General features: G+C 41.7%; 1 protein-coding gene across 1 annotated transcript in view; it reads right to left on the minus strand.

The window, feature by feature from the left end:
- The window catches only part of myo5aa (myosin VAa), a 76,118-nt gene that overhangs the window by 24,928 nt on the left and 31,515 nt on the right, over positions 1-19,675 (minus strand). The window contains 18 exon segments of the mRNA XM_061668384.1: positions 29-159; positions 927-1,020; positions 2,316-2,564; positions 2,662-2,901; positions 3,976-4,132; positions 4,212-4,423; positions 4,500-4,608; positions 5,651-5,737; positions 5,822-5,919; positions 5,999-6,154; positions 14,074-14,157; positions 14,958-15,080; positions 15,173-15,313; positions 15,406-15,487; positions 15,938-16,203; positions 16,407-16,513; positions 17,674-17,781; positions 18,270-18,351. Of these exon segments, the coding sequence (XP_061524368.1) occupies positions 29-159; positions 927-1,020; positions 2,316-2,564; positions 2,662-2,901; positions 3,976-4,132; positions 4,212-4,423; positions 4,500-4,608; positions 5,651-5,737; positions 5,822-5,919; positions 5,999-6,154; positions 14,074-14,157; positions 14,958-15,080; positions 15,173-15,313; positions 15,406-15,487; positions 15,938-16,203; positions 16,407-16,513; positions 17,674-17,781; positions 18,270-18,351 (2,526 nt within the window).

The following is a 19,675-nucleotide window of genomic DNA, read 5'->3' on the forward strand; positions in this document are numbered from 1 at the left end:
GGAAAAAAAATAAATGCATGTCCCGCACCTCTTTGAGGTCGTCGTATTTCTCCTCGAGGCGAAGGTGTTCTGTCAGGAGATTCTGGTAGCGAGAGCGCTCCTCGTTCAGATCTGTCTCCAGCTGCTGAGTCTCCGCTGCAATCGCACGTGCCATTTTCTCTGCGAGAAGACAATCACACAACAACATTCAAGTGACGTTAGATTTGGATCTTGTCCAAAGTCTCCTCCAGTTTTGGGATGTAAATAATCGGAATGTCACGATATTCACATTATCAGAATATCGCTGTATTAAAAGTGCCTCAATATCGTTATGGTCTTGTTTCAGTATAAAATAATGAGCTGTTGTAGTTAAAAGGTAGTTTTGGGTCGGCTATAAGTAGCCATGTCGCTTTGCTGGGCTGGTGCTCTCTCTACTTCCTTGTTACAGTATAAAAGTAAGATTGATCCAAGATTTCAGGGTCTTACAAGGTGGAAAAAAACAGCGACAGCAACAATAGTGGAATGACAACGAGGCAAAATATTCCCCATCCATGGCCTTATTTAAGAGAATGTTGGATGTTTTCTCTGTAATCGGAAACAAAAATACAAGTATAGTGTATTTGTTTCATTTATCAAGTGCTAATTCAGTCATTCTTTTAAAATTCAGTTTACAATGGGGCTTGGGGTTGAATCAGTACTTCTTTTTAAAGAGTATCCGTACTTCTACTTTATTACAGAGAGAGTATTTTTGTCATCTCTAGTCTTGTTAGTGTATGTCTGATCAGGTGTCCCAATATTTTAGTCCAGGTATGGGAAATCCTGTTAATTATGAGCATTTGTAGCTGAATTTTCATCAGAGGGTTTTTTTTAGTTTCATGGCGGGCCCAATTAAATGCTCCCAGGACCTGCCACTGGCCCGCGGTTTGCAGGTTCTAACTTTAACTCACCTGTCATCTGCTGACTCTGTTCCTGAATCGACCTGTTCAAGTCGTCTTTCTCTTTCTTCAGCAAGCCGTTCTGATCCTTCAGTTCGGAAACCAGCTGACACAGAAGATCCAGAGATGACATTGTTACAAAGTCTTTATAGGAAAACGTAGAGCAAGGAACCATATTTAGTTAAGGCTAAGGGACTTGTCCAAGCCAATTAGTGAAAAACATTTATTATTAGGTGTTAAAATGACAGATGTTACTGAAGTAAAAAGGTTTTGAAAACTTTGAAATAAAAAAAGTAATTATCTATGTTGTAGCCACACTATCACATTACAGTATATTCCTGTGAACATTTCTTTTTATAGATAATAAATGTTTACTTGGTGTGGAAAATTAAGTATTCAAACATTTTATTTGATGAAATTGAGATGCCCAATGGGCTCTAACATCTTCGAAAATCAATAGTTTTCTTGCTGTTAAACAGCTTAATATGGACCCTGAACCCATGACCCATGACAGTGGGTTCAGGCTCAGTAACCATTATTTCTTCTTTTTGTTCCTACTTGACTAGGCTACAAGCTCTTTATCATCATGTGGTGGAATGATGACTGAAACACAAAGACATAAGCTACAGTCAGGATGCTAAAACACAAGCACAATACTGTGTGCTAACCTGCATTGGGGCAACTCTGTGCCCATTGCCCCCTCCGTCTCTGAGCCGGCTAAATTGAAGAAAAAAATGTTTGCCTGGGATGTTGATAACGTATTTTGTCATGTACCGGTAACTAAAGGATTCTATGGGGGATGATAAGATCACTTTTAATTGACACTAATGTTGAGGGTCTGTTGACAGAAGTTAGCCAAGGATCAATATCAGAGAATAATAATAGATTACTGGAAGTATGAAACAAGCATTTCTTGTTTCTGAACAAGGACAAGATTACCTTCTCTCTACCTCTACTGGGCCATTGCGAAAGACCTACCACATGAGGAGGAAAAAAATTACCAGGAACTCTTTTTTTCTGAAGAGTTCCTGTGGTGTGAACATGCCAAGTTTCTGAGAAAATTCTTTGTTCTGAGGTCAAGTTCAATAATGTCCCTGAAGAGCTGCTTTGAAGGGGAAAAACGAGAATTCTATTCTGTAATTATACTGCTAGAAAAAAAGTTACATTTAAAAAAATAAGTACCAGGAATCCTATTAAAAATGTTTTTTTTTTGTGGTGCAAAAGAAGGTAGGGGAATGTTGATATAAATAACAGAAAATTAAAGGATAGTTCAGAAAATCTTCCAAGTTCAGTTCACTGAATATCACACAAAAGGAAGGGGGGGGGGGGGGGACTAGAGACGCAAACAACTGGTGCTCAACAATCAGGACAACTGAAATAAGAAACAAAATTCTAACGTACTTTCTCCATTTCGCCCCTGTACGTTTGCACCCAGTCCTCAATGATCTTCTTCTCCTGCTGCGTGGTGCTCAGCTCCTTCTTCAGCTTCTCCAGCTCTTCCAAGAGACAGTTGACTTGGTTGCCTTTGCTCCTGGCCTCCTCCTCCACACCACGCAGGCGGCCCAGCTCCCCGCGTAGCCGCTCGCTCTCTGTTGTGTAGGTGTTCGCCAAGCCTGCGAGCCTCTCGTTGACAGACTTGTTCTCCTTGGTCTGGTGGACCAGATAGAAGTCAGACACCTCCCCCAAAAGACACAGGCACACACACAAAGAACACAAGGCCGGGATGGTAAGACGATACGAGTCCTACCTGTTCGTCGATCTTTCTCTGCAGCTGCATGATCTTGTTCTCCATGCCCTTGTTGAGCTTCTTGAAGTGCTCCACCGAGCGGGCCTCAATCTTCAGCTTCTTCAGCTCACGCCTGGCCCTCATCCTGCGGATGCAGCACTGGAGGTAGACGATGGAGCTCAGGCAGCGCTTGTACCAGCGTCGAGCCAGCCAGCCACGGGCGCGCTTCTGGATGATCACCGCCTTGTGCTCGCGCAGAAGCTACAGACGCCGGCACAGGGGAGGAAAGAGAAAAATATAAAACTAAAAGCATTTGCAAAGCTCAAGAAAACAGTTGTACAGGCCTGTCTTTGCCAGGGAACATCGAAATGACTAAGATAAGGCTTGAGGGAAAGTCGTGTGGTCAGATCAAGCCAAAGTTGAGGTATTTGGTAACAATTTAACCCTAACCTAGGGGTGTGAAGTTTAACACCTGAAACTCACTTCTCCCGCCCTGTTCTGATTGGAGGATGCAGTGTTGCTGTTTGAAAGTGAACACAGTTGCGGCAATATCCCCCGTCACTCTGTATTGCGAATAAATAAATCTACTGTCGTTCCAGATACTCAGTGTAATATGTGCTACTAATACACGAGCAATCTCAGCTGGATTTTGACTACCTTTTTAGCTGTCTCGTTGTACTATCTTTTAAGGTACTGATGCGGGGTGAGAGGGTTGAAGTCGTAACATTAGGGAGCGTGTAAGTGTGCAAGGGAGTGTGAAGGTGTACATTCAAGACTCACTGTCTACAGCCCTTGTGTTGAAAAGCAATTGTCAATGTTAATGATATTTTTTTTGATCTTTCAGCGTTTCCTCAGAAGGCGCCTTTCTGCACTGGGAGCTGTCGTGGACCATGGCCGTGGTCCTGCCTCATGGGTTCCTCACTCATCATTCGTGGCTCCCCTTACGCCACTACACTGGGGCTCAATGCCGATGTCCTGTGGCCATGATCTTCTGTCTTTTTTTTTTTTTTTTTGCATGTTTATCACAGATGTTCGGCAATTTTAATATCTCACAAAGATATAAAAAAGGCAGTCTCTAAATGATCATTTTATTTGTTATGGACAAGAAATTCAAACCCTTTCTGGCTACGTGAAAAAGTATTTATGAAAAATAAATGGCTAAATCAAAGTCTGGATGGACTTTAAGATGCTGTCCAATGACAAACGGGCAGTTCATGCTCGTGTGCAAAAAAATACCCCCCCCCCAAAAAAATACACATTAGGAAGGGGGTAAATACATTTTACACGGCATTGCAGAAGCCTGATCATGTATGTTCTTGTATGTGTTTGTATTACCGCCAGGTACTTCTGGCGGGCCATATAAGCTCTGAGGATGGTCTGTATGGCCAGGGCGGCCGCCTGCTTCTGCCTGTAGTGTTTCCTGGCCACGTACATCTTCTGGTACTTCTGGATGACGATAGCGGCCTGAGTGCGACGCATGAACTTCGCCAAGCTGCAGATGAGAGAAACCCAAATGCAGATGTGGAACATAGGTTTTCAAACCAGTGTAAGACCAGGTGCGAGTGACCCACCAGCGAGCCTGGTATCCTCTGGTGAACCTCTGGATGGTGATGGCGGCATCACGCATGCGCATGTACTTTTTGCGTGCCAACCAGCAACGAATGGTTTTCTGGATACGGATGCAGGCGGCGCGAAGTTTGTCAGCTCTCAGCTTCTCCAGGTAGGCCACCTGGCCGGCCCTGAAGAAGATCTTGGTCTTACCAAACTGGTATTTATCCTGATCCTGGGAGAAGAATAGAGCGCTTAGACGTCATGAAGAGATGGAAGCATTGAGAAGAGGGAACGTTTGATAGATGAACCTGCACTAGCTTCTCCAGAACGTTCCTGCAGGTTAACTTCTTGTCAGAGAGAACATCCTTCTGCTTCATCAACACTCTGTACCGGCTGAAGAACTCCTGGTATGTCCATCTGAAGTGAGCACACGCACACAAAATCATTAAGCATGGACATTTTTCCAAACAATGACTTAGATGATATATAGTGGCGCCTTGAGATACGAGTTTATTTTGTTCTGTTACGTTTTCAAAACCCTTGTATCTCAAAACATACTTCCCCATTAAAATTAATAGAAATTTCAATCATATTTAAAATGTTGCAGGACCACATCAATCAAATTTAACTCAACTAATTTATATTTAACTCAAGAAATTCTTATTTAAAGAACAGCAGCTGATAAAGTGCTGTACGTAACATCGAACATAAAAACCAGAAATATATAAAAACATCTTCATTTTAATATACGACAAGTGCTCCATTCACATTGGCATTTGAAATATAGGCGGTCCAGAGTTTTTTGTTTTTTTTTACCCTCTTGTTTCCCAGTCTAATCAGATTTAAGACGTCAGATTTAAGACGTTAAACCACTTCAATTAAATCTATGACGTTTTGAAGACCATTTTAAGGCAAACGTAAAACCACTCATTCACTAAATTTGACTACCAGGAGAGGGCGGTTATATCAAAATATTTGTCAAAGTTTTGAGAAAATATTTTGTATTGTTATTACTGTTATTTTATATTTGTCAAAGTTTTGAGAAAATATTTTGTATTGTTATTACTGTTATTTTATTCATTTAATTTGTTAATTTTAGAATTAAATGTAATTTTTCAGAATAATTTTGTTTATAGTTGGAGAAAAACTACACTTCTTAAGGGGTACCACTTCTTAACATCTTGGTAATATGAACAGTTAATGATCAATCCTTCAATTAATTGTTATTCACATTTTTTTTTTTAAAGGATTTACATAAAATTTCTGAACTCCTGCCTTCAAGCCAGTGTTGTATTGAGGGGAATATTGTGGCTTTCAGGAGTTGTGCCACAGCATGAATGCAGTTCAACTTCCCATAGATGTCATGTCATGCAAACTCGTATTTGCAATCAATTTTGCACAATCACAAGATAACGTGAATGTCTGGGAACTAAGAGAGTTTGGTGAGATGCATTGATACCTGGATGGGAAACCTGCTGCGGAGATGCGGATTGTCTCAAGGACGCCGCAGGCTCTCAGCTGCTGTACCGCACGCTTCGGGTCAAACCTGCCAAACCATCACAATTCTCAGATTTGTAAAAAAAAAAACAAAAAAAAAAAAAAAAGTTTGGGACTTGGTACTGGGACTCACGAGAAGGCCTGCTTGAAGTCGTTTGGTTTGATACAGCGGACGTAGTGTGGCGTGGTGGCGTTCAAGGTTTCCATGAGCATTTGAAGGGAGTTACGGAACTATAAGAAAGATGAATCATTATTACCGGGTGAAAGAAATCTGTAGTGCGTATGTGACGAGTAACAAAAAGTATGAAACCTGGCAACCGACGGTCTTCTTGTGCTCCTTGGTGCTGGTGTCACGGCTTTTGTCAGGTTTGACGCTGAGACGGGTCCTGCCTCCTGTTCCGGGAGCCTGTCCGGTGGGGCTGGTGGCTTTCCCCTCATCCTTAAATAGCTCCACCAGCAGGTCAAACTAGGAAGAGCAGCCCGAATACAGTTACAAGGATGGTCTATTGAGATTTATGTCTAAAATGGATTTCATGCTGGATAACGTGATAACGTGTTAAATGTACAGTGGAACCTCTAAGTTTGAACCCCGTATGGTTGCACAGTTTGGACATTTTAAAAATCTCAAGGCCAAAAAGTGTGTTTTGGTTTTTCTTTGGCTTTTTTTGTGTTGCCAACACAGAAGGGTACCAGTGATGGCAAAGAGGTAAAGTGTAATGACAACCATAGAACTGGAAAAGTAACTTAGTGGTAGCTTAGTGACCTAACATGTCTCCGTCCTGGCTGCTCAGTTCAATATAGCGTTGTCAAAATAGAACTGAAAGTCTGCTTTCTTTAGTCTTAATCTGAAGAAATTTGCCTTCTCGGCACTTTATGCACTGCGGAACGCACCTGTCATATGTCACACATCAACAGCATTAATGGTACGTCTATAAAGTCTAGGTTTATCTATACGAAGGTTAACCTCTCTTTATACTTGTATGACAGTTAAGAATTCTAAAATGTCGATTCACCTCTAGTCAACCTCACTTTTCCACTTCCTTCTATTATTCAGTGGTTCTTTTAACACTTGTATGAGAGTTAAGGGGCAGCGTGACAGCTTAGTGGTTCATACATCTGCCTCTCAGTTTACCAGTCGTACATTGGATTGCATTTAAGAGAGTTAACATGACCTGTTATGGAGGTTTTATGACGGCAAGCAGTTTGACTCTAGAACAAATCAAAGTTTGAACAAATTGCTCTTGAGACCAGATTGTCTTTGACATTTGAGGTTCCACTGTAGTTATGAACAGTCCAGCAATGCATACATAAATCGTCATACTTCAAACTAACTGTGTACTTACTGTTTACAAAGCTAGATTTTAGAATTTTCCTTTGTGCAGAGCTTACATTTTGACTGTGTGGTATTGATTAGCGTTTGTTAGAATGTTTTTTTTTTTAGTCAGGTTCATTGTTATACAAAGCCAAAAACTATCATTTAAAAGTTATGGTATTGTGATATGTATAAGTACAGGTGCATCTCAATAAATAAACATACAGGGTGATTCAAAAATAATACTTCAAAATCATTGCACATTTATTAAGTTTAAAAGCATTGTAATGGACTGAATCAGTGGTCATTTGATATGAGAGTTCTCCAAGTTTGATTGGGTGTCGGTGACGTACTCCTCTGACACCGTTCAATCGTCAAAAAATTACGTTGCTTTTTTTTTTTTTACACTCAAAATAGCGACTCCTCAGCAGAAATCATTTTGTGTGCTTGAGTTTGCGAAAACAAATTCCATTGTCACCGTGCAGCGTGCTTTTACAACCCCAATTCCAATGAAGTTGGGCTGTTGTGTTAAACATAAATAAAAACAGAATACAATGACTTGCAAATCATGTTCGACCTATATTTAATTGAATACACTACAAAGACAAGATATTTCATGTTCAAACTAATAAACTTAATTGTTTTTTTTTTTTTGCAAATAATCATTGACTTAGAATATTATGGCTGCAACACGTTCCAAAAAAGCTCGGACAGGTGGCAAAAAAGACTGAGGAAGTTGAGGAATGCTCATCAAACACCTGTTTGGAACATCCCACAGGTGAACAGGCTAATTGGGAATAGGTGGGTGCCAGCTTCCCTGAATTGCTCAGTCATTCACAAGCAAAGATGGGGCGAGGTTCACCTCTTTGTGAACAAGTGCGTGAGAAAGTAGTCAGTTTTAAGGACAATGTTCCTCAACGTACAATTGCAAGGAATTTAGGGATTTTCATCATCTACGGTCCATAATATCATCAAAAGGTTCAGAGAATCTGGAGAAATCACTGCACTGTAAGCGGCAAGGCCGATAACCAACATTGAATGCCCGTGACCTTCGATCCCTCGGGCGGCACTGCATTGTGTAAAGGATATCACCACATGGGCTCAGGAAACCAATGTCAGTAAATAGAGTTCAGCGTATATATCCGTAAGTGCAACTTGAAACTCTACTATGCAAAGCAAAAGCCATTTATCAACAACACCAAGAAACGCCGCCGGCTTCTCTGGGCCCGGGCTCATCTAAGATGGACTGATGCAAAGTGGAAAAGTGTTCTGTGGTCCGACGAGTCCACATTTCAAATTGTTTTTGGAAATTGTGGACGTCGTGTCCTCCGGGCCAAAGCGGAAAAGAACCATCCGGACTGTTATGGACGCAAAGTTCAAAAGCCAACATCTGTGATGATACCATTAATGCTGAAAGGTACATATAGGTTTTGGAGAAACATATGCTGCCATCCAAGCAACGTCGTTTTCATGGATGCCCCTGCTTATTTCAGCAAGACAATGCCTAACCACATTCTGCATGTGTTACAACAGCGTGGCTTAGTAGTAAAAGAGTGCAGGTACTAGACTGGCCTGCCTGCAGTCCAGACCTGTCTCCCATTGAAAATGTGTGGCACATTATGAAGCGTAAAATACGACAACGGAGACCCCGGACTGTTGGAACAGCTGAAGCTGTACATCAAGCAAGAATGGGAAAGAATTCCACCTACAAAGCTTCAACAATTAGTGTCCTCAGTTCCCAAACGTAACACAGTGGTAAACGTTACCCTGTCCCAGCTTTTTTGGAACCTGTTGCAGCCATAAAATTCAAAGTTAATGATTATTTGCTAAAACGTTTATCAGTTTGAACATTAAATATCTTGTCTTTGTAGTGTATTCAATTAAATATAGGTCGAACATGATCTGCAAATCATTGTATTCTGTTTTTATTTATGTTTAACACAACGTCCCAACTTAATTGGAATTGGGGTTGTAAGACTTTTTCTTGTGGGGGTATGTTAAAGAAAAAGTTTATGTTTCACCACTTCCAGCAAATATCGATGACATGAAAGATCGAATAACAGCTGCAATCAACACGGTGGACCGCAACACCAGGAGGCGCGTTTGGGAAGAATTCTCATATAGGCTTGATGTTGTCCGTGCTGCTGGTGGTGGCCACATAGAGCACTTGTAAAACATGAAATGAAAACTTTAAGGTATGAACAACATATGGGTCCAAGCTGGAGTTTTCCATTGTTTTGTGTTTTTGAAATATTGCGTGCTGATTTTGGTGCATTCTTTTTTAATCACACTGTATTGTAGAAAAGTTCATCTATGCCAGTACTGTAATTCAAAAACTAAATTAATCCATAGATTCATTAGACACATGGATTATACTTTTCAGAAAGTCAATTCCAACTTGAATTCTATATTTAAAATGATTTTGATTGTTCCTTACGTAATATTTTTGAGATGGTAAATTTTGTGTTTTTGTTAGTTGTAAATTAACCTGAATTGTACAAAATAAAAATAATGAAATATATCACTCCATGTGGAGTGAACCTATTTAATATGAGTTTCACTTTTTGAATTGAACTGCACTACAATCCCTGCATATTCCCAATTCGGCATTTGCAAATTCGCTGATTTTGCTTTTGGAAAGTATCCTTCCTTATTTGCTGAAAAATTCACCCATTTTCTGTTTTTGTGCTCAGGTCAAAGACATACTTTGGCGCAATCTTGTGGCATCTTGATGTTGCTAGGCTTAATTCATTGATGGTCTTTTATCATCTACAGTCCCCAGCTAATTGAAGACTCTAAATTGCCCGTAGGTGTGAATGTGAGAGTGAATGGTTGTTTGTTTATATGTGCCCTGTGATTGGCTGGCAACCAGTTCAGCGTGTACCCCGCCTCTCGCCCGACGATAGCTGGGATAGGCTCCAGCATACCCCTGACCCTAGTGAGGATAAGCGGGACAGAAAATGGATGAATGTGTTAAAACAACTCAGGACAGAGCACCTTTTGTTTGATGCCACCCACTTTTCAAGTGAGCAAATGTATTGGAACATGTGACTGTTGGGTGTTTCTAGTTGTTCAGGTGTTGTCTTTTAGATTGATTGCTTAAAAATTAGATAGTGCTTGTTTTCGGTTTTGGGTTTCACAGTGTGAAAACTGCATTTGCTGTGAAGCAAAGATGAAGACCAGAGAGCTGTCTATGGGAGAAAAGCAAACCATTTTGAAGCTGAGAGAAGAAGGAAAATGGATCAGAGCTATTGCACAAACATTGGGCATAGCCAACACAACAATTTGGAATGTCCTGAAATAGAAAGAAACTGCTGGTGTACTGACTGTATCATCAGATATCGAACAGGTCGCCCAAGGGTATCAACAGGAGTTGATGACAGAAACATTGTGAGGGCTGTGAAGAAACACCCAAAGACAAGTCAGTGACATCACTGCCAACCTCCACAGGGCAGGGGTGAAGGTATTACAATCAACTGTTGGAAGATTTCGAGAGAAGAAATAGAGAGCCCATACCACAAGATGCAAACCGCTCATCAAAAAAAAGAATCGGTTGGATTATGCAAAGTACAGAGAAGAGCCACAAAAGTTGTGGAACAAAGTTTTATGGACTGATGAGACCAAAACTAACCTCTACCTAAGTGATGGAAAGGCCAAAGTTTGGAGAAAGAAAGGATCTGCTTGTGATCCAAAACACACAAGCTCATCTGTGAAACATGGTGGAGATAATGTCATGGCTTGGGCTTGCATGGCTGCTTCTGGAACGGGCTCACTAGTCTATATTGATGATGTAACTCATGACGGTAGCAGCAGAATGAATTCTGAAGTCTACAAAACCATCTTGTCTGGCAATTTACAGAAAAATGCATCCAAACTAATTGGGAGAAGCTTCATCATGCAACAAGACAATGACCCAAAACACACTGACAACACACCAAAGGATTTCATCATGGGTAAACGGTTTTAGACTGGCCAAGTCAATCACTAGACCTCAACTCAATAGAGCATGCATTTTACCTCCTCAGAAACAAACAAAAACTGAAAGAAGCTGCAGTAAAGGCCTGGAAAACCATTTCAAATGAAGAATGCAAAAGTGTGGTGAAGTCAATGGGTCACAGGTTTGATGCAGTTATTGCAAGTAAGGGTTATGCCACCAAATATTAAATGTTCCATCCATCCATTTTCTTCACCGCTTCTCCTCACTAGGTTCGCGGGCGTGCTGGAGCCTATCCCAGCTATCTTCAGGGCGAGAGGCAGGGTACACCCTGAACTGGTTGCCAGCCAATTGCAGGGCACATACAAACAATCAACCACCCGCACTCACATTCACACCTATGGGCAATTTAGAGTAATCACTTAACCTACCATGCATGTTTTTTGGGATGTGGGAGGAAACCGGAGTGCCCGGAGAAAACCCACGCAGGCATGGGGAAAACATGCAAACTCCACACAGGCGAGGCCGGGGATTGAACCCCGGTCCTCAGAACTGTGAGGCAGAAGCTCTAACCAGTCGTCCACTGTGCCGCCTATTAAATGTTATTCACTTTAAGTTAATTTAATAATGTCTGTTCCAATACTTTTGCTCACATAAATAATGGGTGGCTTTAAACAAAAGGTGTTGTGTCCTGAGTGGTTTTTTCATTTGGAGGAGACTGTACGTTTCAGATGTCCTTTTGTGGAAAGTGCTAGTGCTCATATTTGTTTTCCCATGTGTGAGGTCATGTCAGTTTATGCTAGCGTGTTATTCTTGCTATTAAGCTAGTGAATACTGTACTATTAATGTGTCTCATGTGCAGGTGGTTTGTTTGCATTGAATAATTCAAAAAGCAACCGTTTATGTTTTATGTTTGTCATTTTAAGTACAGTGCCACCATATGTGTAATCTTTACGCAATTAACCCCTTTTAGAGGGCTCGTCAACTCTTCACGGATTTTAGCTATTCGCGGCAGGGCTAGGTCGCAATCGCAGGACTGAAGTTTTCACGATATTCTTATTTATTGAGATGCACCTATAGCTTTTAGTACAGCATGCAGAAATGAAGTGAGACGTCCTTCTCCGTGCTGTGTTTCTCTTTCCAACATCATTATGCAGGAAAACCAAACCAAACCTCTCATAGCATAATTCCTTCCTGGTGTTTTTATGTCAGATCATGCTTTATTTTTAAAATGTCAGTGCCTCTAGTACTCCCCATGCAGCGAACAATGACACAAAACAAAACTCAATGACCCAGTGCTGTTAGAGCGAGGAAGTCGGCGAATGAAAGAAAAATAAAGAAAGAGCTGGAGGCAGACCGGCGTTGCGTGAACGCCCCCGTTTACCTTCTGTTGACAGGTGGGGAGGGAGGAAGGTTGCCATGATGAAGACAGAACCAACATACATGGACAACACATGGAGACACAGTGACAGCAAAACAGTGACTTAAGATGAAACATCATCAGCCTACCACACATCTTTGATGGAAACAACAGGGAAATAAAAGCAGGCAAACTGGTGATAAAAATGAGGGGATGATGATTGAATGTCTACTGATGAAATTCAATCACGATTTGTCACAAATGGTTCTCTGATATTTTATGTATTTTCATGACTGTACCTTGGAGATGTCAGGTGAAATGTCATGAAAGACTAGCACAGAGCTGCTTTTGACCAAAACAAAAGCATCTTAGCATTGCATCAGTGCATCACGGCACATTTGTAAAGAGCAGCTCAGAGTGGTATGCATCAAACTGCAATCATGGAACACGGCAAATTCATCTATACTTGATAAATTTAAAGATTTTTAAATTTAAATTTAAACACCAATGAGGTGTGACGTGTAAAATCAATACTAATACTATACTAGCCAATGAGTCACTAAAACACACACACACACACACACACACACACACACACACACACACAGTAAGACTGTTGGGATAAGCTTGGCGGAGAACCTTAAATCCTAATTAAACCAAATCTCATTAAGGACTCATTAAGGCTTAATCCCAATTGTTTAAGTCTCACTGATGCAGACAACGTGCACGTGTTTGCATGTGACTCTGTGGGTGTGATACATGCCGACTCCTTTGACCTCTTCTGTTGACGTCTGAAGGAGCTGGAAGCCGCAATCACTGTGTGTGCGTGCGTTTGTGTGTGTACATGGACCAAACAGCAGCCAGGATTTAAAGGCTTTCAGTCCAACATGGTTATTCAAGCCTGATCCAAAACTTGCTCACAGACCTGCAACGTTAACTTGCTTCTGATTTTATTCAAAAAGACACCTTTCTCAAATAGAAGAATTTTCACTTGAGAAAATAAACCCCTCGCTCAGATAGAGGTCTTCCTTTCCCCAGCAGGAAAAAGGGGGAAATAAGTGTCATTATCTCACTTCATAGACTATTGATCACACGCTGATGTTAAAGAGTTAATTCCTGAGCTGATTTGAACTGTGTTGGTAAACAAAACTGCAGCATCCAAATTTAAGTTAGTAACTGCAGGTTGTAAATGTTCCCTAGGAAGTATATTTCATGCTGTCTTTAACGATGATTAGTGTTCCAGTTGATTGCTCCAGAATGTTGTGCGTGGCCATGTTTCTGCAGAATTATGTGATTGCAGTCTGCTTTAGTTTTTCCTTTATTCCCCTCTGTATTTCTCTATATTACTCCTTGTTATTATGGGTTTAATATTCCACTTTCACTTGACATCAATTATAATACTGTATACTTCGAAAACTGTTTGCTATTATTAAAAGAAATAAAGGCCTCCTAACTAAAAGACGCCTCGCCCCCAGCAGTTAAAATACAGTAAGCCCTCATCTTATAAAATAAGTGTGTATCAATGTGTATTTGTGTGTTTCTGCTTTATGTTACTCATGTTTCACTTTCACCACATGTAAAATTCACAACTGGGTTTAAAAGTACCTGAACTGAAGGGAGCTGCCCCTCCAAGCCTAATGGCGGTTAAGCTTATCAGCAAATCATTCTCCTCTCAGTACGTTATTCGATGTGTACATGAATGCGTTGGAATATCCTAAAATAAACATTTCTGATACGCTTCAACCTGCACGTGAGTGTGTGCGTGTGTGTACAGCTCACCTTGCTGCCCTTGAGCACCTTAATCTGTTCTTCATTCACAGTATCCTTGTTCTTCTCCAGGAAACCTTCACATTGATATTCAACCTGCACAAGTACAAGAGAGTGTAGTTTGTGTAAAGACGTCAATGCACGCACACCTTTATGCCGACTTTACATTATCATACATGAGGTTCATTATTATTATTGTTATCATTGCATTTATTTATTTCAGTGTCTTAGTATACCTTTCCGGTTACTGCGGTCTGTGTGTATGATTGTCTGTTCATATTGTGTTAAAATATATGCAAAAGTTAAACATTTGTTTTGAGTAGCGATGGACATTTTAATAGATAACCTTGAATGAGAATTGTGGAAAATTCACCGATTGTATTGTTTTAAGTATTCTTTATTTACTAATTTATCTATACTGAAAAATGTGTGACTTTCCTCAAAGATATGCATTAATTAATTAAATGAAAAATAATTTTAAAATATTTTATTTGGATTCATTTTTCACGAAAGGAGCTAATTCATTTCTGATCACAGACGCATCTACAAGACTCCAGTTTCATATCGGGTAACCTGATGGGAAAACCTGTGTTAGTCCCTGACCTGTTTGTGTGTAAACTCATAGCGAGGTGGCTTAAAAGGACCTGAAAATAATGCTCCACTCTAAATGTTCAGCTTTTTTACATGTGAGAACATAAATAACGATAAAGAAAATGTCCTCAGGCTATTCTCAAAATAGCTCACAAGAGCTTGAAGCCAATCTGTTCCTCAATCGTTACTCAAAAGAGACTAATTATTCAAACCACTAAAATTGTAATATATAAAGTTCTGAGCTGAACAATATGGTTGTAAAGGTTGAAACTAGTATATGCTGTGCAAATAAGTGTCAAGCACACCTTATCAGCAAAATGTTGAATGATGAAGGCGCGGTTAGACATGCGTGGCTTCTCGAAGAGGGAGCACGTCTTCAGGTGGGTGTAAAGCTTCTGAGCCCACGAATCATCTGAACCTTTTGGCATCTGAGGAAAGACAAGGCATGGATGAATGAGGCTACAACAAATTAAATGATTTGTTTTTGGACATTTCTTTATCTTTAGATTATTTTATGTACCCTGCACTCTTCATCCAGCAGGTCCAAGATGCCCATCTTGGCTTCGATGAGGTTGATGCAGGGCTGATTGTCGTAGAAGTCGATCAGAGTCCAAGGGATCTGCTCCTTCATGTACTCCTCCTGCTCCAGCTTGAACACATGCTGCACTCACACAAACGATGGACATTTAAGATGCCAGCTTGCTTTGAAATAAACAAATAAATACATCAATAATGTCAAAACATTCTGCGCACCATGTTGAATTGCTGCTGGAGCTTCTCATTGGCATAGTTGATACAGAACTGCTCGAAGCTGTTGATTTCAAAGGTCTCAAAGCTTGTAGACAGAAAAATATTAGAAAAATGTATATTTATTTGCAAACACACTTCGGTTCAGAAGTATTTAGATAATGAGTTTCTATGTTTTAGCCTCCCGCGACCCTTGTGAGGAAAAGCGGCTCAGAAAATGGATGGCTGGATGGATGTTTTAGCCTTTATAGACGACCACTACAGATTACAAATAAAACATTCAAGATGTTATTAAATTAGCTTGGTCTACAGTCTACACTACAGTATGTCCCACAAACACACAGTAGTGGATGCACTTGCTCCACATGTAAAAGCGCTTTTAACGTCACTCTTTGGGCTTTACTTCCGCAAGCAGAACACTCACCAGCGAGATGACGAGAGCTAGCCAAGTTTTGCATGTATTTCAAATCCATGGCGGTGGTGGATAAAATAGAGGTAAAACCATACGACTTCAAGAATGGCCAAAGGAATCTCCTACCCGTAAATGTCAAGGACGCCGATGAAGGAGTGCTGTTTGATATTGGCGACGAGCGCCTTGTTGACCTGCTCCACGATCCAGTTGAAGAGCTTAGCATAGATATGTTTGGACAGGGCGTCGCGGGCGTTGGTGGCCTGCAGGCGGGGGATGGTCTTGATGTAGGTTTCGGAAGCAGTCTTCAACTTCCTGTGGCACAGCCACTGAGCCATGTCCTTGTAGGTAATGCCGACCAGCTCGCAGAACTTCGTTAAGTGATCATTGTTGGGCTAGAAGAAGAACAAGACAATATCTTTTAGCTCTGACAGCTAATGCAATTTTATGTTTCCATTTATATTTGGGATTATCAAAGCAAAATCAAATATAATTATCTATTTTTATGTGTGTCTAATGTCTAATCTAATCAGTTGGCTAAATCAAATCAGAAAGAGGTTTAAAAAAACAGCGTAAATGAATATAATGATATCCTCACAGGAATCATGCTGCTATCCGAATCTTTGTCTTTGATCTCCACATTTCCGAGATGAAGAATAGCAGCCAGAACTTGAAACAATCCCATCTGATAGGACTCGTTGATACCTGCGGGGGAAAACATTATTTTGTCATGCTACCACATATGCAGGAGTAATCCAGGCAGGCCGGAATAGCATTTAAGGATCACTCAATGTAAAAACAAAAGTACCCTAGTAATTGTGATTAAGGAGGTAAAAAAAAAACATTTTACTTAAAATGAGACCGAGCACTGTCACAAAATATGCAAGCCTATCCTCAATTATAACAAAAGCACAAGTGCTAGAAATGGCTCATAACGGTATCTGCCAACGTTAACTGACGAACAGCATACATCTTCATGTCAGCCATCAGCAAATTTATCAAACGGCAAAAGCTAGACAGTATAATTTAGTGTCTGCTTAGGCGACAAAATGACAACAAGTGGTGGTTGAACAAGAACCTCTTTATTGTGAAAATAATTGATTCATGTTGCCAACTACTGGTCTTAAACTCAAGCCTTCATATCCTGCAGAAACACAGCAAGCACTTCATCTTACCGGTGTCCCCAACCCCGACTCATCATCTAATCACAATTCAAACTCACACTCAGACACCTACATTGTTTACTGTTTTCTCCGGTTTCCTCCCACATCTCAAAAACATGCATGGTAGGTTGATTGAAGACTCTAACTTGCCCGTCGCTGTGAATGTGAGCGCAAATGGTTGTTTGCTTATAAGTGCTCCGCGATTGGCTGGCAACCGGTTCAGGGTATACCCTGCCTCTCGCCCGAAGATAGCTGGGAGAGGCTCCAGCATGCTCACGACCCTAGTGAGGAGAAGCAATACGGAAAATGGATGGATGGATATACTGTACTACTAGTATATAATTTTGAGATTCTTGCACTCCTGCCTTGCCTCCCTGCTTCCCTACAATTGGGTCTTCCACTTCCTTCCCTCAAACACCGTGAAAACGCGTACCTAACAATAATATCATGAAAAGATTCAGAGAATGTGGAGAATTTCTTTTTTTTTGTAAGTGGCAGGGCTACAAAAACCAACATGAATGCACGTGACCTTCCATCCCTCAGGTGGCACTGTATTAAAAACTGGCCAGCTGCGATAGGCTCTAGCTCACCCGCAAAGACAAGCAGTATAGAAAATGGATGGATGGAGTGTCTAGTTCAAGTGAATGGACATCTACATTGAATCTTTTTAGTGCTTCCAAACAGACTTTAGTCATGAGTTACCGAGCAAGGAGAAGGCGTTGCGGGTGTTGCAGAGCTCCTTTGTATCGTCCACCCCATCGATAACGGGGCTTCGGCCCTGCTGGGTGTACAGGAAATCATTTGCTTTGCCTGAAGTAGAGAAAAGCAGATTTCAGACGGCTTTAATCGTTCATTATCCTCTCTGAAGAGGGCCGGTTTTGCAAAACGAACACTTTAAATCAAAGCATGACGTGTTGCCCGGCAACATGGGTACAGATCTCACTCTGTGACAACCACTCTATTTACCGAGCCGGCAAGTCAGCAGGAGAGGAGGACAGCAGCTGTGTATATGCATGTGTGTATATATTTGTGTGTGTGTGTTTCATGACTAAGATGAGCAGGTGCAGGTCCACAGTGGGAGTGCACTGCATGAAATCTTGTTCAATAACAGATTCGTATGTGTTGCTACTACAGCAGTGACATCATCACCTGACATGCAATGTGACAAGCGAGTCATAATGGTTCTCTTTGTCTGGGTAATACTTTTGGAAATGTTGGGAGGAAGTGGGGGCGCTCCAGTAAGATGTAACTGGATTCAAAGATGGCTTCAAGAAGGTGTGTGTGTCTGTGTTACTTACTCAGTTTGAGGTTCTTGAACTCCGGCAAATGCGATGATGCACAGAGCTGATAAAAGATATGGTAATTCCTCTCCTCATCTGCCTGGAAGAAAAAAAACCCCCCCACCAACACAAAACAAAGGTATTCAATTCACCATAGATTATTACGCTGTAGCTGTGAGACGCAGCAATGCGTTTTTTCTAACTTGTCATTGACATCCACATATTCCACCCTAGTGTATTTTTGTAGATAAACAATCCATCCATCCATTTTCTGAGCCGCTTCTCCTCACTAGGGTCGCGGGCGTGCTGGAGCCTATCCCAGCTGTCATTGGGCAGGAGGCGGGATACACCCTCAACTGGTTGCCAGCCAATCGCAGGGCACATAGAAACAAACAACCATTCGCACTCACAGTCACGCCTACGGGCAATTTATGATGAACGAGGACAGAAAAGGACAGGATGTGGGAAATGAGCAAGGCAGAGCTACCAATGAGTGGTGCGGTGGGATTCTTTTTAGTGACTAAAGACCTTTCACAACCTGTGAGTTGATATGTTAATACAACCTGTATTGTTATTTGTGGTCCCAGCACGAGCAATTAAAGCCTATAGAGTTTCTATCGAACTTATTAGTGAATGAACACCATATCACATGCATGTTAGTCAACTAGTGTACGGAGTTGCTGGGCCGGCACATTGAGGAAGGGGGGGGAAGCCAGCGAGCCCGTCCAGCGGGAGACCCAACCAGGGGGACGCCACCCATTCCCCAGGGCGTTCCCCAGCCCAACCGAAGCGCCCCGACCAGTCCCCAAGGGAGGGGTACGGGCACTGGACCACCGCCCCTCACGCCCAATCCCCCCTTCACCACTCCCAGAGAGCATGGAGCCCAAAGCAGGAGCCAGCCGCCACCCGAAAACAGTCAGAGCCCGGTAAAAGCGAGCCCATGTTAAGCACCCGACGTAGCAAGGATGGGCGAGGGCGCAAAGGGAGGGGAGAGGAAGGCGAGGCCCCAGGAGTCAAGCCAAGAGAAACGTGAATACCCACCACATTACTATGGTTACCAGGTCCCCGACTGGCAACCACTATCCCTGTACTGTGATCGCGTATGGTGGGGTGTTGTGCATTAAAATTGGGAAGACTGGTGGGGCTGAACGGTTATGGGTCAATGATGACCCATAACCGTTTCCCCCACCCAGGCCAACCAGCTCCCCAAAGGATGGGCGAATGTATGTGGTGCATTAAAAATCTGTGGAAAAACGGCATGGCGGGCCACAGAGCACACCTGAACGAGTGTCCTCCCCAGTCCGACACAGCCCTCCCCGCACAGATGGGTGTATGAATGTATTAAAACTGGAGGACCGGCAGGGCAGAGAAGGGGAAACTAAATTAATTCCACTGTATAAAAGTCAAGTCTTATTTGTACTTTT

This window comes from Phycodurus eques, chromosome 2, assembly GCF_024500275.1.
Source record: "Phycodurus eques isolate BA_2022a chromosome 2, UOR_Pequ_1.1, whole genome shotgun sequence".
Taxonomy (NCBI): Eukaryota; Metazoa; Chordata; class Actinopteri; order Syngnathiformes; family Syngnathidae; genus Phycodurus; species Phycodurus eques.